The sequence below is a fragment of the Gymnogyps californianus genome, chromosome 7 (genome assembly GCF_018139145.2).
Source record: "Gymnogyps californianus isolate 813 chromosome 7, ASM1813914v2, whole genome shotgun sequence".
In the NCBI taxonomy this organism is placed as follows: domain Eukaryota; kingdom Metazoa; phylum Chordata; class Aves; order Accipitriformes; family Cathartidae; genus Gymnogyps; species Gymnogyps californianus.
This window is the reverse complement of record NC_059477.1, coordinates 36,429,031-36,451,653: the sequence shown is the minus strand read 5'-3', so window position 1 is coordinate 36,451,653 and position 22,623 is coordinate 36,429,031. Positions and strand designations below refer to the sequence as shown.

At 38.8% G+C, this 22,623-nt stretch overlaps 1 protein-coding gene across 1 annotated transcript in view; it reads right to left on the bottom strand.

Moving 5' to 3' along the window:
• Positions 1-883: 883 nt before the first annotated feature.
• The window catches only part of MGAT5 (alpha-1,6-mannosylglycoprotein 6-beta-N-acetylglucosaminyltransferase), an 86,264-nt gene continuing 64,524 nt past the window's right edge, over positions 884-22,623 (bottom strand). The window contains exons 12-17 of the mRNA XM_050900092.1: positions 20,004-20,153; positions 12,087-12,233; positions 8,017-8,133; positions 7,121-7,195; positions 2,825-2,982; positions 884-1,082 (exon numbers count right to left, since the gene is read on the bottom strand). Coding sequence (XP_050756049.1) covers positions 884-1,082; positions 2,825-2,982; positions 7,121-7,195; positions 8,017-8,133; positions 12,087-12,233; positions 20,004-20,153 — 846 coding nt within the window. The remainder of the gene's footprint in view (positions 1,083-2,824; positions 2,983-7,120; positions 7,196-8,016; positions 8,134-12,086; positions 12,234-20,003; positions 20,154-22,623) is intronic.

Here is a 22,623-nt window from a genome sequence, read left to right as displayed (position 1 = left end):
TAGTAGACAGACTACAACAGAAGCATGGGCAAATTCCAAGGATTACTCTCTAAATGGGACCAGTAAACTGTTACAAGTCCATTCCAAAAATGGCAGTATGTTTTTGTAGCTTTTCCACATAAGAATGCCACAACCCTAGTCAGTTGTCGAGTCACCAAGATGTGTCACACGCTGGCAACTCCCTATTTGCTCATTCATGATACTCTCTGTTTAGACTGCTCTGATGCAGCAGCTATGATGCAGACAATACCTTGTTGTATACAAAGATTTAAAGAAAAAAAGAAAAAAGAAGTGGGCCCAGATAACCCAATAACAGGGTACAGAGCTATCTTGTGATTCCAAGTTCTTGTGAAGTAAACCACTTCATAGCCATTCAAGCTAAAGCAGTACCCAAAACAGTGCACCTAGAACAAAATGTTAGTCCTCCCTCCCCTGCACCCTCCTCCCTCAAGCACACTTTTTTCAATTTTCTACTGGAATGAAGTTGAGTTCCTTTAGCTAACCATGATGGGGGATGTCCTAACTCATTAAAAAAAAATAGAAAACACTTCACCCAAACAACAAAAAAAGAAGTTTGATGGGTCTGGGAATTTTCTACAAACTATTCTGTGCAGTCATCTTCAAATCACTGTAGAACATGAAACTCATTTCTCTTCGCAAACAGATGAAGGAATCTGAAGAGTTACACTGCAAATGTTCTTATAGGAAAAAAAGATCAGTTAGCTGTTTGTTATGAATCCCTCCTCTCTTAGTAGATAATTCTGCCCAGCAATGATAGCTCTGCCTGCAGCGAAAAACCTGGACAAAAGTGCAGGAAGTAATAAGTAGCTCCTCTCAAAACTACTTACATTTTGTCCTCAACTCAAAAGAAGCTCTGCTGCTGCTATAGGCAGTCTTTACAAAGCGCAACCTGCCCCTTAATATAGTCTCTGCAGGGGCAGATTCTTCTGTGGGTTGGGTGGGATCCGGCACAGCTGAACAATAAGAGGTCACCTTGGAAAACACAGTGCTTCCTTCTTCCATCAAAAGAGGGGACCAGAATATCATTTGCAGACTCCATGGTGAGACATTCGATATTATGTCTAAAAAGCAAAGCACAGGATCTAAATCACAGTGGAGTTTACAGGAGTTAGGTACAGTTTTCAACCTTTCTCGCTAAAAATAAAATAAAATGCTGTATTACATCCTAAACCAAGTACATTTAGAATTGCAGATTTCCAGAACACGACTCTCATTTCTTTTCGCCTGCGCAGATTCTCTCTGCAGAGGGCAGCACAGCCTTTTCAGCTTTACTCCGTTTTCTAAAGATTAATGAAATAAGTTAAAAAGGAAAAAAATGCTTTTGACTGTTCCCCAAAGTGCAATATTTAAATACACCATGGATTTCTAGTAAGACAAAACCAAAGAATCTGAAATCAGGAGATATTCTCATTGATTTCAGCAGGGATCTCCCCCAGGCAAGCCCCACCATGCCAGGCAGCCCTGGGTAGCTCGAGGTGCGGTCAGCCAAACTGCGAGGATGAGGCGACGCTGCTGTGTTACAGCGGAAGCCGGTCAGAGCAGGACCCGCTGCTCTGAGGAAACAGCTAGCGCTAGCTAGCTGAAAAAAGAAAAATTCGAGTTGCCATTTTCTGACCACAAAGTTTAAGCACGAGGGTAGCAATTCCAGCAGAGGCTTGTTTTTCACTTATTCTGGAACCGTTGGTAGCTTTCAGCATTTAACAGATTTTTTTCCCACAGAATTATAATTTTGTCTAGACAGCTAGAAAAGAAGCCTGACAAAGTTTTTATAGAAGCTGCTTCTGAACTCCACTGGAAATTACAACTTTTCAAACAAAATACAAAAATAAAAACCTTCTACAATTTAATTTAGCAAAAAGTGGAGACAGAAAACCTAGAAAGCAGATTCCCTAGCAGCCATTTGTTGGAGCCCAGCTTTGAGTGCTTTGTTTTCATTCTGAAAGGAAGACAGACATATTCCCAAAGAGACAGCACCTGAAAGCAACATTAATTTCCTTAATGCATAGCTGGTAAGCTTTATAAATTGGTACTAATACCTCTAATGTACAAGGGTTTGCAATTCTTTACCTAGGACAATACCGACAAAAGGTTTGCAGAAACAGTAATTGCTAATTGCCAATGAATACAGATGTTTCAGTATGGATGTTAATCGTGACCAAAGAGGGAGCTCAATAAATAAAAGCAACACTTTATAAGTGCTATATTTAAAATCATATGAACAACTGATAGAAAACACACAATGTGTACAGAGTTCTATTTACTGCAATGAAATGCATTTCGTTTCTGACCCAGCTGACTGAGCAAAGTTAGGGTTAGCGTTAAGAGTCATGCAAGTTCACTAACTCTCAACAGGATATGGCAAAAGCTATGGAATAGTGCACCTGCTCAGCCAGGGCTGCAAAGGGTCCATCCAAATGCAGTTATAGTCCTGGCATCTGCGATCCCTGCAGCACAAGCATCTTTGCGCAGTGCAAGCAACCCAACATCAAAGGGCACTGTACGGTGCACACACATAGAAGATGGAGAGGGGAAGGAAGCGATGTAAATTCTTGGCCTCGGTGCTGTACTCCTCATTGCAAAAACACATGCTATGTGGAACGGTGCTCTCAGCCCAGCAGTTACTTCTACCATCCACTGCTACAAAGTACTGACAGCTAACCTCACAGCTTGCTGCAGCCAAACAGACAGTACTTCTCTCCCTACCTTCCCTTCTCACAGAATTCATACCCGAAACTTCATGTGTGGTAAAAACCAGTGCAACCAAAAGAGACCAAATAACATGTTTATGCTTTTAAGTACTTACCTAAGCAGAGCTTTGTCCTTGTTAAGATGCTGGAAGAAGGAAGGCTCACAGATGAGATGGCTTTCCTGACAAACCTGTTTACAGGATTTTCCAGGTTCAGCAATTTTTACTTGAAGGGCACTTAACGGGGGCCACATCACCTGCCCGTGACAGAAATCCTGCAGTGACAGATCATATTTTATTATGATGCATCCAGTCCCTGGACAGCAATTTTCCCCATTAGTAAAATAAGTGGTTATTATCACCGAAACACTCATTTTGCAGCTCATTTCAGTTGTATTAAAATCAATAATTTAAGTACATTCAAAAAGAATATTTTTGTTTTAGCATGAGGGAATTACGACCTTTGATTGCTACTTGAAATGTGGTAGTATCATTCTTCCCAAAGAAGCTTCTTCCCTACCTTTACCTTTTTTAATTTATCATAAGCAACTCTAGCTAGTCTCTTTACTTCCACACACCCAACTCATTTTGGCTTTCTCAGTGACTCCTGCTAGCAGAACTATTTTCGTAACAGCACAAATATCAGGAGGAAGTTCTGGCAGGAGAAGAATTTCAGAGGCCAGTTACCCTGTAGGCGAGAAATGTCTCAAGTGGCCCGTGTGGAGAGCCATGTGGAAAGGATCGGGGACTCGCAGCGCTATGGAGTGAGCTGAACTCATAAAAGACTGAAGATTTCCATAAAGCAACCAGGATTCAAAGAGTTTGTTTGCTCTTCTTGGTTGAACTGCTAGTAAAAGTGCTCTCCCAACACTGAAAAAAAATGGCTACAAATAATGCACGCAGCCAAGTGTCACCACAGTGGAAAGAGGGAAGGAAGAAACGATATCTAAACACACCTGCTAGTGAAAACTATTCAAAGACAATTTCTCACAGTCTTGACATTTAAAATGAGAAAAAGCAAAGAGAAAATTTTAATCACATATATAACATTCCACAATACTCAGCCATTATCTTAACATTTGGCAACTCTCATCAGAAGGTGATCAAAAAATTTGGGCCCAGGCCATCATGGTTTGCTTTCTCCTGACAAAACTAATACTTGTATGAACAGGTCCTACACTGTGACCCAAAGCTTAGAAAGGCTGAACTACTTGAAATTTTAATGAAGCTAAGACCTCAAATCATTTACCAGTTCTCAACATCAGTTTGGTGGGTTTTTTTCTCTGTTTAGATTTCCTCTGCTGAAGGAGGAAGTTTTCATAGTCCCAGGTCTAACCATAAATTTAATATTATACAGTCATGAATCACAGAATATCCTGAGTTAGAAGGGACCCACGAAGATCACAGAGTCCAACTCCTGACTCCACACAGGGCAACCTAAAAGCTAAACCATATATCTAAGAGCGTTGTCCAAATGCTTGTTGAACACTGACAGGCTTGGGGCCATGACCACTTCTCTGGGGAGCTTGTTCCAGTGCTTGACTACCCTCTCAGTGAAGAACTTTTTCCCAATATCCATTCTGAACTTCCCCTAAGCCATTCCCTCGTGCCACATTTGAAAAAAACCTGAGTAATTTTAGAGCATATTTATGGCAGAATAATTTTAACAGCATCTAAAAAATCAGGTTAACAATAGATGGTTGGAGGTACTTTTTAATGAGGTTGTTTCAAAAAGGTCATTTTGCTATTTGGACTGAAGTGCCCTGCTTATTCTGTCCTTTTATAAATCAATATTTAAAATACTAGATGCAGGAGGAAATCTATACAGGTTCAAAATCCAATCCAATACTGTAATATATGCTATATAATACTGTAATATATACTAATGTAATATATACAATAGAATACTGTAATATCGGATTGGATTCACAGCTAGTGCAGACGGAAGACAAAGTTTTTCAAAGACAGCGAATCACTTCTGAGGCTTCACCATTTGCTGGGGGCTTCAGATTTTAACATCTCTTAGTTGAAAATTCTTCCCCAAAACTGGGCACAGCCTCCCATTTTCTAGCTTGGTGGGAACCCTTCCTCAGCTTATGCCACCTTGAAGCATGTCTCAGAGTACATCACCTTCACAGGTACCAGCACACAGGGCCGTGTTTCAGTTTGCTGTCTCTGGCTAGTTTTCCTATCAACCATCAAAAGCAACCTAAATTTGGTATCTTCAGCCCAGTCTATCTTGCCCCACAACCCTACATGCATAAGGGTAAAATAAAGAAAAGATGTTATGTAAAACAGAAGGTTAAGCTTCACCAGAGACTGCATTTATGTTTGTTTTACCTATAACCACAATTTCAAGGTGAGACAGGCTTAGCCCTGCCATCAAAGGAGGTGTCCTCCTCCCTCTGGCTTTTCTTGCTCTTGGATGAATGTCCTCACTTCACTCCCTTCGCCAAGCTCTGGTGCTCAGCTGACCCTCTGCTGAGCCAAGTCAGTTTGCTAACATAGTAGAGCCCTGCCAAAAACACTTTCTGCTGGGTTACCAAATACTCTGCTTGACCACATCTTTCAAAGTCAGCGTGTCTGTTCCACCAGCCCGGCCTGCCTCATCCAACAGCTCCCAAGTTTGCAACAGGGAATCCCGCAGCTGCTTCGGCTGCAGTCGCCTGGTTGCTCCTTTGATGGCAGTGCCAATTTAAGCAGTCCCACCCTTTGGTTCCCACCCTACGCTGCAGCTTTGCAGAGCTGACACAACTGTTTGTGCAGCCACAGAGCAAACTGGATCAAGGGATGGATTCACCAGATGGCACAGACGCACCTAACAGCCACGCTAGGCCGCTGGCAGAGGCAGTGCGCTGGCAGGAAGGAGTAGCTTGGAGTGAAAGCTGTTTTAATCCAGCTGAAGGTGTCACTGCTAAATGTGAAACCACAGCTCACAGTAGTTCTCTTACTTCAGACCCTAAAGACCTTCAGCCCAGCTGTTGGATCTGAAGATTGGGAGAATTCACTAAACCTTTCTTGTGAACGCTGTCCTCCCTCCTGACCCTGAGCCAAGGCCCCAAAAGGGGAACTCCAGACAACTCCTTTAAATCCTACAGTTTCACTGTCCCATAGGCTGACCTGTGGGTGAGTGTATCTGGCCCCATCCTCTTCACATTCAAACATCCCTTGAAGACCACACTCTTGTTGTTAATGCACCCCACAACCTCTGAACCAGATCAACTCCATACATCTTTGTTCCTGTTCCAAGCTTGTGCTGCTTTCTCTGTTCTGCCTGCCTCCCACCACAAACTCTTCAAAATAAGACCTCAACCTTTATTTTTGCTTCATCTGACATGTTACTCAGGCACACTGCTAAGCCCATGCAGTTAATAATGATGCTTGAGCATCCTGGGGGCTGTGAAACAATAATGGCTTTTGACAATTAGTCAAAGCAATGAACAAAATTACAAGTCTCTACTTATTTCTGAGAAGCACACGGTACCGGCCAGGGCTTAGCCCTTCGGGGAGGTCCAGAGTGGAGAGACAGGTTTGCCCCATGGATGCTCTCTCTAGGTTGTCTCTTTTTTTCCCCTTACACTGAGGTCCATTTCTTCCTGTATTGGCAAAACCTCTCAATTATAGCTAACTCAGGTAGAAGAATCAAAAGAAGCAGAGATACTTTTACAGGCTGTGTCATCAATACAGCAGCAAAAAGCTTAAAGTGTTTATTGGCAGGAAACTGGAAATAGCTATGTTATGTTAACTACACTTCTGACCTGAAGCTGTGTTATTCTTTATTACTGTCTTTAATACCGTCCACTTTCAGAAATACACAGGAGCATGTCCAGTGCTTTTGAAAGAAATCCTGGAAATTAACTGGCATATCAGAGATACAGGTTATTCCTCTCTCTCTTCTGCAGCAGCCAGAACAAGAGGCAGAGCTGTCTGCTGCAACAGATCTGGCCTTGGGGAGAAGTCCAAGCAAACGTACAGTTTCTAGGAATCAGGATCCCATGTACATCTCTGCAGTTTATTACTCCAACTCAATATCTTCTGCTGCTCTCAGCTGGCAATAATGCATGGGGACCGAAAGTCCTTTAAGTAACTGGTTTCCAAACCATTTAAAGCTTTATCGATTGAAACGAAGTACTTGAAAATCTGCCCAGAGGCTTTAGCCTAAGTGCAATTCTACCACAAAAGTATCTCTGTATTTACATGATACTTCATGATCCAGAGATTTTTTGTGTGTACACAGTTAAAGAAGTCACATATACACTGAAAAATTACTTTGCCTTTCTGCTTTGATATAACGCCAAGGACTGCACAGCTACTATTTCTACTTCAACAGCAACAACACTGAGAAGCTTTAAAATGGACAGGGTCCTCCCTTTCCAACATAAAACAAGAGTCATCCACAATAAAAGTTCATACCTGTCTTTCAATAAACGCATTCATCCTCTGAAGCATTCCCTCACATGTAAATTCATAGGGCAAATAAGGGTCAATCTGTGGAAACATAGTGTGTTAAGGTTAAAGTTTTTTTTGTTTAAATGAACTTTGTGATGCTCTGTGCGGTAGCAGCTTGTAGTCCAAATACTACATTATAGCTTAAGTAGCAACAATAAATGCAAATAAACTCATTAACAAATCACAATTTCACAAAACCATCAGCAGTTTAAGCTGATTTTTGCTCCTTTGTAAAGGCAATAAAGTTGCTCAGTGATTATCTTTAAGGAAACTCGGGGTATACTGCAAAGTAATAGACACAAAGCTAGTCTGAGACCCTATGGGATTCCAGAGCTCCTGTTTTAACTAAGCTTCAGTTCTGGAGTTGAAGTGAAAAAGAAAACATTATGACAAAAAAGAATGTGATACCTTTGAAAATTACTTCAAACTTTTTTTTCCCCCCCTTGAAGTGCCCTCATTACAATTCCACACAAGCACTTCGGTGGCAGTTACATCAAGGCTACAAAACCAGTCAAAAGAGTTGAGCATGTGTTTGGACAGCCCACAATGCTCTAAGAATCAGCAAGGAAACTTCCTCACTGAATGCACAGAAAATATAGCTTGCTGTATAATTTACATATGAAATTCACATTTCTATACAAATTCACTCACACTCATTTTTTTCAGGTAAAAACCTGACATATCTAGTACTAAAACATGATAATCAGATATCACAGATATATAATAACAATTTTTTTTCCCCCAATATCCTATCAAAGTGCAGCACTCCGCTTTAATTAGACTAACATCAGGAAGCACTCTACATGCAGTACACAATACAGACTCAAGTGTTGATGACAAATTGAGGATACATTTCTCACCTTTTGATTCAATATCGATTTCACAGCCTTCTCAACTTCAGAAAGATCGTTGATGTCTACAGTCCAGACATGGGGCTTCCCAATGTAAACTTCAGCATAGGGGTGCTGAGATGTCAACTGAAAGGAAGAAATGATATTGGTAAAAATTAATGTGTCAAGATATCCTTCCCTCTCACTCTCTTCATCAGGCTTTTTGGATGAAATGCACTAGGATAACGGCAGAATTCAGCTAGAATCTAACAGTCAGCGTCATTCCTTCTGAGTTATCTTTCAGATTTTCTGTGTTTAAATTTAGAGAGTGAATTTAGTTGGAAAACTGAAAATCAGATAATAACGCAGATCACAAGTAACATTTGTGCACCTCTAATTTGTGGCTTTGATCCTCATCATGACCCACATCACAGAAGACTTGATGCTTACTGAAATTACTTTTACAACGTGACCCTGCTTCCCCACAGTTCATTCACAGAGCAACCCTCAGTTTTCACAACCCGTAATTGCTACCAGTCCTGGTTAGACTTGCATTACTGGCTTCAAGAGATGTCATCCTCACCCTGTCTCACCTTCAGACAATGTCCTCACCCCATCTCTCCTTCAAATTTCAAACATTTCCAAGCTTCTGTGAGTAGCAGTGAATAAAGAATCATTTCTATCACTTAGGATGAATTCTGACTCTCACTGCTGACAGTACAAGAGTAATTTGACCTCAATAACAGTGTTAACTGATATTTTGCTCACCACTTTCTCAGAAAACAAATTCAATAAATACCCAAGTAGATAACTAACAAAAGTTGTATCAGAGATTGCTGTCAGAACTAGCAGGACAGCACTAAAAGTAATTTTTGTGACAGGTCGCACAGGAGTGAGAGGAACATGCAAATGAACACACTGAGAGGAAGCAAAAGCTGAAGAAGAGAGGGGAGTGTTTCACACTAGCCTCAGAAGACAATTGCTTTTAAAATAAATATAAAAACCCCCTACAGGATAGATTATTCACAGACAATTTTTAAACAGCTGCCTCTTCATGCGTGATACAAAGAAAAATTTAGACAATGCAAAAGACCCAAAGTAGGAAACAGCGTCTGTTGGAAAGAACCTTCTCCTGCACTAGGCCTATACTGTACTTGGTCTCTTCCTCAAGTGAATGCAAGAAATTACTTTTAAAAAATTTTGCCTATTGCATTTTGCTTGTGGACAAGAGAAGCCAGTCTTATAGTTACATATGGGATCAGCTAGCATAACTCTGTGCTCTGAGACCAATGCTCCAGGGGACCCTGTGCAGGCTCCCACCTTTGGCTGCAGGGCAGCGTGGTGGTGAGAGCTCACGGACGGACTGGAAGACTGCAGCTGCTGGGCCAGTAGCTCAGGATGCTTCTGCACACAGACAGCTTCCGTAGCTGCCTACATTCACTTGCAGCCCACTGCACTGTGCTCCCATCAGCATATTTTAAATTCCTCCAAAAAGTCCAATGCTTCTCAAAGACTGACATTTTCTAACCTTTTTTCAATAGTATTTCTACTGCCACTAAAACTATATGTACTTAAAAAGTGGGTTATCAAGATGGAGTTCCCAGGGCACTTATGTCTGGACTTCAGATGGCAGAAGCTACATTCCTATTGCTTTCAGTAACAACAAAAAACCTTCTACTGCACTTTTAAAAATATGAACATAAAACAGTGTTTTAAATTCCACAAAGCTTTAGGAATTATGCCTTAGACCACTCTTTCTCTACCATCTCAGACAGACAGACGGCAACATTAAAGCCAGATCTGATCTGGAAGGCCAACAACTAAACTTCTCAGACTAGTAGCTGTTTTAAGTATTAAGAGTAACTAGCAACATATTTTTATTGCACCAGTTATTCTACATCTATACTCTTAAAAAATATTAAGACTATTACCTAATACTGAAATGCTTTAATTAGCTGAGGCTTATATGTTTTAGATAATTCAGGAGATACTCCGTCTATAATTAAAATCTATATGAATTCTTATAAATAGATTTGGAATTAATTTCTAATTTCAGGTCTTTTTTTTTTTTTCCTTCCTAAAAAGTAGAAAACGAAAGAAACCACACCCACCAAGTACACATTTCAACTAGATTTCACATACAATGTTTTCTTTCGGGGGGGGGGAGGGGGGCAGTGGTGCACAGAATGGAGAAGAAATCTTGGTACAAATACTGGTACAAAACAAGCTGCTTGAAAGTGATTTTTCCTTTTTTTTCCTGGCTCTTTCCCCCAGCAAAACCATGTCCCAAGACAAAATAACTGCTGATCTAAAATGAAAATTGTCATTTCCAGTTTTTGTACAGTCTTCACTACAGGACCCCATCTTGGGGATAGAGGGGAAACAGTTAACTCCCCCCCCCCCCCCCCCAATTCTACCTAGAACAAGAAAGAAATAGTGACTTGCAATGGTTACTTTACAAAAGTACTAAACACAGACTTAATCTTCAAATTGGTCTATGGATAATCAATTCACAGAACAACACAAGCTTTTTTTGTTCTCCTTCAACACTTGGAAAAAACAGAGAGAAGGATTTAAGGACTTTCTTAATCCCAAAGCAGCAGCACATGGATTACTAGCAATCGGATCTAAATGCAGTTGTGAAAACCAGTTAGAGAAAAGGTTACTCTTAGGATAGGTCAGCAGAGCATGTGGATGCAGCAACATTCGTGATGAATGTTCATTATACTATTTTGTATTAAAGCAGTCAATAGGGATTATTTTTCTGTGCAAGTCAGGTGCACAGATTTCTGTTAGTGCCAACACATGCCAGCGGGATTTAGCACGGCATTCCACGGACTAAAATTCCTGTTAAAGAGTTAAGTGGGTCCAGATTATTTACTGAGCCTGACCAGTTATAGTGCCTGGGCACAGAACAACGGGAAACAAGACAAACAGTCAAGTGACCCACAGAAGGAAAGCTTTGAAAGGTGCCAAGCCCAAGGAGAAAGTTTAAACAGACTTTTTTTCCCTTATTGCTATCTCCTTTGTTAGCAACACAAGCTGCAAGAAGGGGCGAGTTTGAACTCTTGTCCCGTACAAGCTCAAAGGCAATTACAGTCCTGGATCATAAAATCATAAGGAATTTATGTTCCCAGTTTAAAATGGGAAACTGTCTTTTGTTTATCAACTAGCTGGTGCTGCTCAGTATGCAATTTATATAGCCCAAGCATAACCTGAACTGGGAAATATGGCTGTGCAAAGTTCTCATCATCTAAGTGTTACCAGAGAGCTTTCCCTCCAGGTAAGTACGTAAAGAAAATACATATATACACCATGAACAAGCCAGGCAAAAGTGCTAATGTCAGAAATGGCTACGTGACTGTCAAATGCTTGCAAGTGGTATAGGCTGAATTTTACCTACACCGAAGAAGAAAAATATTCCAAAGCCAGTGCCAGGATGAGGGGCTAGTTTACTTAGCCTCATTTTTCTCTTCCTAGAGTCTAAACACACTGGCTGTTTTGAAAGCTTGAGGTTTGGTTTTCCTGTTCTCTTAAAGAGTCAGTTCTCCAAATATCTTCAGTGTTTAACCACAAACATGGTGGGCTGTGACCATTAACACCTTAGCTCAACAGTGCCTTGAGCAGGTCTTTTGTGGAGAAAAAAAATATCCCAAAACACACACAACAACCCACAAATGGCATTTTTATAATTTACTTAAACACCTATTTACTTCCTGCACAGTACACAGTAATGTTTGTTTCTTCGATAAAATAAAACCGCTTTCAAATGACACATCAGCGATCAGATTACATGATCTGTTCCCGGGCAGAACATCAGGTTTTCAAGTGAAGCTTCAGTTTATGATCTATCAATAAGAACTAGCAGAATGTACATATAGGCAAATCTAGAGGTAAAGCTTAACGGTATGTTAATAAAAAATTTTAATTATCCTATTAGAATAAGGACTGATAATCCCATAAATGGCTAAAGAAAATGACAGTTGCACACCTTTTGCAATAAACTGTGAACATTTATGCAATTTTTCCTATATTGTGTTCCTAAAAAGAAATCCACAATCATTTTCAATAAAGAAATTACCAAGATTGATAAAGCTTACCTCTCGGAATGTAGGTTTGCCTTTGAAAAATTCTGTGTTTTTGCTACTTTTTGGTGGGTTAAATCTTAAATTTAGAAAAGCACATCCATTAGCAATAGCCTCTAAAGGAGCCGGCCCTTCATATGGAAATCCAAGACCAACAAACAGCTGAAAAATAGAAAACAACGACTATTTTAATTTTTGTTCTTTACAAAAACTGAAAGCTAAGAGCTAACTTAAAATAAACAATAACGCATTCTAAATGTACCAGCCTAAAAAAAAAGTAACATTAAGAAGAAAATGGGAGAAATTCAGCAGCTCTCCCCCTCCTACCCAAGCCGTAATGGAATGTCCTGTAAAACACATTTGACAATAATCTTCTGTAATGAGCTGAGGTGGTTTTTCATAGAGCTGAGGCAACAACGAACTCTTTTAGTTATTTGGGGGGGGAAAAAAACCCCTCATTTGGTGGTTTGATTGGTGTCGAAATGAAACTGCTGGGGCTCTCTCGCAGGTACAGGTTTTACTGCAGCAACCTCACAGAACAGCTACACTACTGTTTTCCCCCTCTCTCCTACATCAGCTAACCTGCTGGTTTTGCCAACATGAACATGCTTCTGCCAAACTGATTAAGTCTTCTAATTAAAACGGTAGATGGCAGCAAATATCAGCTGAAGACACTGTACATAGGCAGCACAGGATTTGCATAGGATTAAGAGGGTTCAACGCCTCCAAGGTAAATTGACAGAGGAAAAAATGCATCACAAAGCTGTTCTTACATCAGCTGAGATTATAGGTGCTCTAGAAAAAGCAGTGCTTTTCTCCAATGTAAAGAAATTTAATATTTTTTCAGAGTTGTCTGGCTTTTACTTGGATCTTGACCCCTTTCCTGGCCCAACATAATTAAAACCCCCTGAATTAAATATAGGATTCTTCATCTTTATTTGAATGTCTGTGTATAATGGGAGAATTACAAGCTCTGATTTGTAACAGCAGTTTCTCAGCACTGCTGCATGACTTAACGTGTACATATATAGCTACTGCTTTTTTAAAGAAAAATAAAGAGCAATCTTCATAACTATTAGGATCATATATTCAGGATGTACGTATTCTAAGAGGTCAAATTATACTATTCTGCATTAAATTTTCTGCAACATGGAAGTGAATCCTAGTAACAGAAGATTCAAAACTGAAGGCCCTTTCTAGGAGCTGATCTTAACATTGATGCATAAACCTGTAGTCAGTATTGTTGTGCACGGGCATTGCAGCACCAATCCTCTCCAACCCATGGCAACAACAGTATAAATTCTGAGTTGGCTCATTTTAAAAAGCAAGTTAACACTTCTCAGCATAGTTGAGGACATACAATTTTCACTGCATGGAGCTGAATATTGTAATTTCAGTTTTCAATTTTCAGGTTAAAAAAGTCGCCTACTTGCAAAAAGTTTCTCAGCTATCTTGCAGATTTAAATCTTACAGAAAACTCTTCAGTGGCTGATAAAAAAGAGATCTGGAAGACTATCTCCACTGAAGCTAGATTATCTAAATTTGGGTTTTATATATGGCATAAGATACATTACCTTTCAGTCCGAAAAAATGCATATTAAATTTCACCTCAAAAGAGGGTTAATTTAAAGAAAGGTAATCTCTTGAAAATAACGAATTACAGACATGAAACCATTTCATGCAATCTGCACACATAATGTTATTTATTTAAACTACTCCTTAGTTCAGGCAGAAAGCCAGCTGAGAACCAGCAATTAAAACCATCTGAAGTATCAATTCTCCTATGATCCTGTGTTTGTCTGTTATGTAGAGAATGCTGGTTTGTTTGCTTTGTTTTTCGTTTTTTTAATAAACTGCTGCTGTGCACTGCTGAACAGTTCTATGTCTGACTGGTCCATCTATTTATGAGGAATCTCCATGGGGAAAGAAACATGGTTTTATGTTTTGACAGCACAGAACACACTGTCAACACTTAATCTATAATAAATAGCTTACCACCTGTTTCGCATCCATTTTCCAACCTTACTGCTAAGCAGCACCATACCTTTGAAGAAAGAAAGATGTGTCTGATCGCTACAACGGTGCATGTATGCATGCTGCCTGTTGGCCTGAGGTTGCAGCCTGGCTCACAGCTGCCCACAGGCCCCCCAGCTCCTTCTTTCAACCCTCCAAAATCTTCTATCACTCTCCATCACACAGTCATCAGGTCAGCTGAAAGTCCCAAACTGAACCTAGACCCTGCGCCTGAAAATTGCCCTTTATTAATGTTCCTTGGTTAGGGAACTAGTGTTCTTGTATGGTTTAAAGAGCAAAACTGAGGAATATCTTAATTGCCTCAAGAAAGTCACATTCATTATAATTTAAAAAGCAAGCATTACAGAACACAGGTCATTTCTGTAACCCATTCTTATGATGCTCTGATTTGCTAATCCTTTGAATTACATGCAGCTTGTTATTTCCAGAAAGGCTAAAACAATCTGTCAAGGTATTTCCTAAAAGTATGCAACAAATGCTGCAAGTCAATAATTGAAAAAGAAGTGGAAAAAAAAGAAAAAAGTAGAAATAACAGGCAACAATTTTCAGGTACCAGTGAAGCAAGCATCCATCCTCAGTACAGTTGAGGCTGCGTGGAAGACAAGGCTCTCTCCCACAAAACGGTAAAGATTTAGAACCGACTGCTTCTCCACTATTTTGTGATATAAATGTACACTGTTGCCTCCACCACATAAGGTGCTGACTATGGCTTTTAGGGTACTCTCTTACTGGATGCTGTCTGGTAACACAGTCCACCATGGAGAGGCACCTTCACCCTATGGCTGAAGATCTATAACGCAAAACTCCAAATGTGACAATGTTGTGGGTACACATGGTTCAAAAATGTTAGCCCTGATCTTGCTTTGCTAGCTGCAGCAGAATTGCTATGCAGAGTAGAATTCCTTTATGCTTTATTGGTTGATTAGTGCTTGAAACCATTTCATTTTCTGTATGTGAGTGTTTTTCTCACCTTTCAAATGTTTTTGAAAGCCAGAACCATTATTTTTCATACAGTGCTTTAAGTGGGCACATGCCACAGTAGGCTCTGTATGCTAACGCTCCATATAACGACATGATTGCCAGGAGAAGTTTACAGTATAAAAGTATATCTAAAGGAGACAACAGCAAATAAATACAGATAACAGCGGTGTGGGGTTTTTTTTTAAAAACCATTTCCTTGTTTGCAAGGTCTGCTACCCAGGTGTGTCTGTTCCTGTAGGTCTACATGAATCAAAAAAGGGGATTCGTATCTGCAGTCTCGCTTGCCCAACTTGAGTAAAGCAGGTGTTGAAACCGTTAAGTACGAATACCTTGGTCTTCCTGAGAAAAGCTCCTCAGGAACCTTTTCTGCCCTTGCAGTGAACTGAACCCCTGGTTTGGAATTTCAGGCTTTTGAGTTGGCCACCCAGCATCAGACCAGCCAAGACACCATTCTTCTCTGATTATAATGTAAGCAGTCCTTTCATGGTGTAGTAGCTAAGTAGAGACTTCTCAGACATGAAAAGTGCTTCACAGCCACTCTTGTGAAAAAAGTGTGGGTTTGTTTTATTTTTTGTAAACTACTGACTTTCAGTTGACACTAAGCAATTTATTTGTTGAGTTTACGGCACCAGATCAGACTATTATTAAAATGAGTACTTGAACAAACAGTCTTCCTAAATTATAGCCAAAAGTATAAAATAAGGAGTGAATGTTTTACTTCACTGACTGTAATTCTGGCTAGCTGAATATTTAAGAGAAAAATTCATATTCCAGAGACTAAATGCTATAGTTCCATAAACAGGAGTGTTTATCTTCTCCTCTCCGCTTTCTAACATTACTGCACTTTATCTAATTTATTCTGTCAGGTTGGTAGGTTATCATCACTTTTGTATGCCTCCTTATTGAACTTATATATTCTCTTCTGAACTACAGAAAGAGAAGTGTAGCAAAGGTTAACTATCTTGATATATTTTTCTCACGAATATAAAATACTTTCTGGAAAAGTCAATCCTTTTGTGATTGAAATAACTTTAGAACAGAATCACTAGTTAAATGTCTTTTCAGCTGATTTTGTGAAGTGTGTGGAAGTGAAAAATATATTACTTCATAAAAGGCAATATGAAAAAAAGAAGTTTTGTTTTCCTATTTCTGCTTATCCAACATTGCAACGGGATTTTTCCCAAACTGTCTAAACAGGGTGTTGCTCCTACTTTTATTAATCACCACTCCGAAACTGTAAATTACACTTAGTAATAGAATTTGGATTCCCTCAAAAATTCACAGTGACTCAAAGTAAAAAGTTGTATCTGAAACTTTCTCGAAAGGAGGAATATTTCTCAAGAATTCAGTACTGGTTCTTCCAAGAGAGACTGGTCCAACTCCTCCAGCTGCCCACTTGGCAAGAAGCCACGTAAGTTGGCAGGAAGGCTGCCAGCTCGCCTACCCTATTTTCCTCTGACGTGATGAATGGCTTTACATCTTCTCATTAGGAACTGTTGACATGTCTTGTTTTTGTCATGCACTACACAGCTGAACTAGCCATGATGAATCTCAAACAGCTCCCTCCTGCTTGGAAAACACACTTATTCTGAAATGCGTTCCTTTATAATACACACCAGAATGAAATGGCAGCTGCATGCTTTTGAGAATAACTGTGTCCTATACCAACTACTGCAGAGAGACCAAATACATTTTGGGAATGCAAAGCTCTGATCGAGAATCACGACTGAGCCGTCACCTATCAGTATTTTGCTAAGGGCAAAATGAAGCAGTACAACATAAACTGACACTTCTGAGTACACTGAACTGTGTGATTTGTTAAATTATTATTTAGCTCTGACTTTCTGAAAACTAGACCATTTGTCAGCTGACCTAACAAAAACTTGCTAACACAATGCTGAAATCACAAGCAATGAAAGACAATCCTTGCCCTTGGGTCTCAAAACGTATGTTTAGAAAAAGAAAAATCTGGAAGTTTCTGGAAGCTTAAAGACAAAGTTTGTTGCTTGGAGACAGCAAACAGCAGGCCTAGATGGTTCAAGCGAGCATCATACCCACAGATGTTACCATCCCGGAGTTACAGCTCTGATTAGTCACATATTTTCAGCACACTGATTGTCTAGTGACAAAACCCTGTAACTAAATTCATTATGGGGCTCTGGTCATGTTGCCTAGCGATTAAAGTGATTATGATTAAAACATGTCCTTGAACATCACTGGATGCATGTGCACACATACACGAGGCTCCTCAGGGCACAAAGCTCCCATTCAAGTCAGCTTAATTTTTGTGGAAAACCCGCACTTATTTTAGCCATTCAATCCATGATCCATTTGATTGAAACACAATTGACCCACATAGGCAGCAGATGGCCAGTAGAGACAGGTGAGTGGCGTTTTATGCTAAGCTACGTTACAGTATTGTCTCTTAAAGGATATAAAAATCTGAAACTGTGAATGTACAGGCAAGGAGACGATTTAGAGCAAGTATGTCTGTTGATCAACACTGAGAGGCAACCATATGCTAAGGCAGAACAGCCAGTGTACCTATGAGATACTAAGCATCAGCTAGCAAAAAAAACACCAAAACCAAAACCAACACAAAAAACAACCCAAAAATCCACCTCCAACCGAAAAAGTCCAAACAAATTAGAAGGTAAATCTCAGTTTTCACTTTCAATCTCAGGATCCTGCTATTTTACTTTTTCTGTTAAACTAGATATATTGGAACAGTGTTAGACAAGAATAATAACCGAAATTCATGACGCAGTAAGCCATATTACATTTCATTTCGTTGCAACATCAGAAATACATTGCACTCAATTTGCCTGACAATAATAAGTATTAGGAGAAGCAGATGGACTCTTAACTGCTTACGATCAGGTCAAAGTTTTGTTAGCCTGGCTGCATCATAAATAAATAATTTCCTTAAAAGGAAAACAGCTTTTGTCATTTGCAAATCTGCTAACAAAAGTTCAGAAAAGCCATATGAAAATACTGATTGCAGATGTAATTAAAAAAAAAATTATCAAGAAAGATTGTATCAAAAAGATAATGTGATAAAAACACTGGCTTCCTGATACAGGGTTCTGAAACACATTGATGTGTTTCTCAGTGCCATCTACTAAGAAATGCAGCAAATTCTCAAAGGATATTCCCCAATGTTAGGAAGAAAACAAAAAAAAAATCCAATCCACAATAATAGTATAGAAAATAATTAAAATCTAAAATGCTTGTAGGACTCTGGAAACATTACAGTGTAGATGCATGCTTTTCACAAAAATACAATTTGTGAAAAACAAGCAACTTACTGATCTCAGGAGTACTTCACAATCACAAGATAGTATCTTTGATCTGATATTGCAATTACTAGTCAAAAACTGAGTGAAACTAGTCTGGCTACTTCCTGTGTCACAAAACCCATATATCTGCACTGTGCTGAGCTGCATAATATGTATTTATCAACTTGAACTTGTCCTAAATTGAATGTGTCTTTACATTGCATCTTAGAGCACAGCAAATATAACCATTAACAACTAGATGAGCTATCTTCTTAATATTGAAAATCAAGCTTTTTAGTGTAATACATGTAAGATGGCTGATAAAGAATTAGAGGAAGACCTAGCCGAACATAACCATTATTATGAACTGTACTTTGTAAATTATAAGGACTTCAGTAATTCTATAGGAAGTCCATTAGCTTATTTTACTATTCCAGTGAAGAGAACACACTTTTTTTTTCAGAAAGAAGTCACTGTTTGTGGTTGGGGTTATTACAATGTCAATATTCTTCCCACGTTAGTACTATGATTAACACAGTGATTTCATACTCCGCACAGGCAAAAGCTGTGTAATCTCAGTATTATCTATGACGAAAGTAAGTGTTGACTTTTTAATCTGCAACTTTATGTGTATCTGTATGCATCAAGTACATACACACAGTGGTTGCCTTTAAAAAGTCATAATTTGCCAACAGCTGTCAAATTACCATCATTTTCCCAAATATTTCAAAAACAAGATCTCTGCAGTCATGTGGGAAGACTGGGAGGTGCTTGCTTTTTTCTTTTCTTTTTTTAATAGATTCTTCTGTAGAAGTGCACAGCAAGAAGCTATCAACAATGGGGAGTAAATGGTGCAGTTCCACACATTTTGCTAATTTTAAACACACAAACCACTTCTTTCACCAACTGAAAGTTAAACATCCTATTTAAATGTAATCTACTAAAGTGTTTTAATGTTGTAAAGTGCTACAAAGATTATGGGAATGGCACAGAAAACCCCACAAAGCATTCTAACTATGGGGACAAAAGTTTATTTATTTCAATGTATATACTGTCCCTTATCTTGAGTTCCCTTAACTATGGGGCCACAGGCAAAGCATACCACAAAAAATACACTCTTTTGCTCGCTTTCTCTGGACAACTGAAGTAGAGGAAGGAACTGAATGGCGAATGAAGTGCTTGCTTTTCTTCTTTTCTCCCCCAGAGAGTAGGGTCGCTCTAGGTTAGTCATTGGCAGGGCAGAGCAAGCATGCCTACTGTACAGCTTTCAGGTATTACCTAACTTTCACATCAGGGATGTAAAACAAAGCACATTCTCAGCTGATAATCTCCTGGAGCTGAATATCACATTTAAGAAAATGAAAAATGCATTTTATCCATGTTTCTCAAGCTGGTTTTTAAATGTGTCTGTAGGTTGCCGTCCCAATTTTCTAATAATAGCCGTCAATCCACAAAACATGGACATGATGAAAAATGTATTCTTAGCACACAGAAGACAACTTAAGCTCCTTTACATTTGACCATTTATTTTTCCAATGCTTTTAAATTAGGAGCTCATTCGTAGGAGGTGAAATGCATGCACTTCAGATACTTTCTATCTGTACCTATTTTTGCCACTACTCCCTCTTGACAAACTTACTTTGGTTTCTCTCAGTAGAAACTGCAAATCCCGCCCACTGAGTATACCATGGTTTTTTACATAGCTGGGAATGTAAATGGTGCTTGTCCCGTGAACAGTTCCATGGACTTCCATATATGTGTGGATGATGTCCAGATAAGCCTTCTTATCCTGTAACAGCAACAATAAAATATTTTTAGTCTTTACACATTTCAAGCAGTAGTGTTCAATCAGAGCTGGTTTTTTATCTCCTGTACCACAAAAGCCAGAAACAGAAGAAGTTCACTCATTCTTGTATGATGGCTATAATATTTGAAATTTCATTACATTATTAGTTTTGTTTGCTACCAGATTGGAAGAAAACTGCAGCTTTTTTATTCATAGTATATGTATAAATAAATCAATACCAAGGTCCTATTAATTTCTAATTGGACAAAAAAACACGTCATCATCAGACAGCTGTAATGTCAGCATGCCTAAACAATACTTGGCCCAAAAATACTAAAAAAAAATCATTTTGAATGATCAAATTTTCACTCTGTTTTTGTCAGAGATGCAAAATAATTAGTTATTGTTTATCTTCTTTGTGAAGAAAAGGGTGAATCTCACCTTAGTAAAATGCACTCTTGCCAACTGAATAGCTGTACACACATCTTTACCTAAATACCTAGTATCTGAGTCCCATGAGATACCTACAAATATTCCACTTACCTAAAGTTTTAAAGGCATTTTGGAAAAGACCGATAGAAGAGTAATGGCTTTAGTGTTGCATTAAAAAAAAAAAAAAAAAAAAAAAAAAAAGAGTATACCATCCTAGTTTGCAAACAAGAATTACTTTAATTTTCAATGCCATATGTTTTTTGAGTTTTAAAGACTACTAGCATTCCAAAAGCAATTAGCCATAGACTGTATTTACAGCCAGTATGCAGCACAGATCAGAGAGACTTTACCTCAATATTTGCACATAATCTTAGTAATAGCTCTAAAATCAGGCAACAAGTTTCTGTACTTCTTGGCAACAAGAGAGCTTTTAAGAATTCCACTTTCACTCACTATTTTTGTCATGTAAATTCTGTACACCGTTCTTCCACAGCCCTGTGTGAAAGCTGGCCAACAATTTTACTGAGGTTCATTCAAAGGGCAAGTAGACTGGTGAAAATCCTGTCTTTTCAAATCTTGGAGGAGCAATAAAGTATCAGGCCTAGTTGAATGAACACAATAACTTCTTAAAACTTCCTTGCTAAATTAATTGTTGGTATACATTCAAATACACAGGGTATTTAATGTCACATAGCAACTGGCTTCTAGCTTTAGCTTGCTCTACTGGTGATACTGTTTATGATGAAGTAGATTGCCTGCCTCATTATTAAATCGCCCTGTTCTGGTAGCTATGCCAAGGCTGCACCAGTCAGACAATGTCCTGGGCTAAGTATTATACAGAATAGCCAACAAATGGAGACAAATGTGCTTTCTTGTTTGATGTGGCTGCTGTTATTGTTAAGTAACACAAATTATTTAAAAAACTAAAAGCTTGCTCCAGTTTTTATTTTTCCTTTTACTTCAAATTTGAATTACTCTGAAAGAGGTGTTCCTCCCATTGTTTGTAAAGTAAAGTAGCATAATTAGAAACTGTTGAGAAGCTCATATACTTTGTTGAGAGAAAATCTACTGTAGAACTTTTTATTTGCAAATGTGCAGGAGAAATACAAATAGAGTAGCCTGGTCTTGTTTCCAGAATGCAGCAGGGGTCTGTCGCTAAAGGCATACCTTAATCCTGGCTGCCTGGCTTTTAGTACAAACAGAGCCTGAGTTTGCCTTCACTTCCCATTCAGAACACTAAAGCCTATGAAGCACAGGTACTACTGACATGATCTGCCTACAATAAGAACATTAACACACTTGCCTCAGATTTTATTGGCTCATATCACACAAACTGATGACATGAATGCACTCTAACTCAAGAAAAAGCAAGTAGCTAGAAAGAACAAAACCAAGATTACTTAAAATTGCACTTATTTTAACGATTACAACAACAATTTTACAAACCTGTTACAGAATATTTAGCTGCTCTAAAATAAAATATTTGACATCAAAATTATTGAGTCTTTACAATCTTTCTAATGGTTCCTGAGGAACTGCATTATTGGCTGTAGGACTGTTGAAGATTTTATATAGGTTCAAAAAGCCATTATGGAAGAAAAATCCATGAATCATTATTCAACAGAGACACACAACTTTTGGCCCAAGTAGTCCATGAACCACTTGTCTCTGGTGGCTGTGAAACATGCCTGATTTCACATTCTTCCTTGCACATCAAGTTTTCGCTATTTTGGGAGTCAGAATACTGGACTAGATAAATCTTTGATCTGAACTGGCCTTCCTGCCATCTTATTATCTTTATTAGCTCATTTTCAAAGATGAATATAAAATGGACCAAAAGAAACGTAATATTTTCATGTCTCCTGTTCACATGTGATGCCAATAAAAATCTAGTGGGATTCTGAGAAGGTTCTGTGAAGTTTGTTGCTTAAATTCCGCTGGAAACACTATTTGATACATACAACGGACCTTGAATTTAGCCCAAAGTATTCCCCAAATCATCTTGTTAATAACAAAGTGAATCTTCCTACTATATCCATGT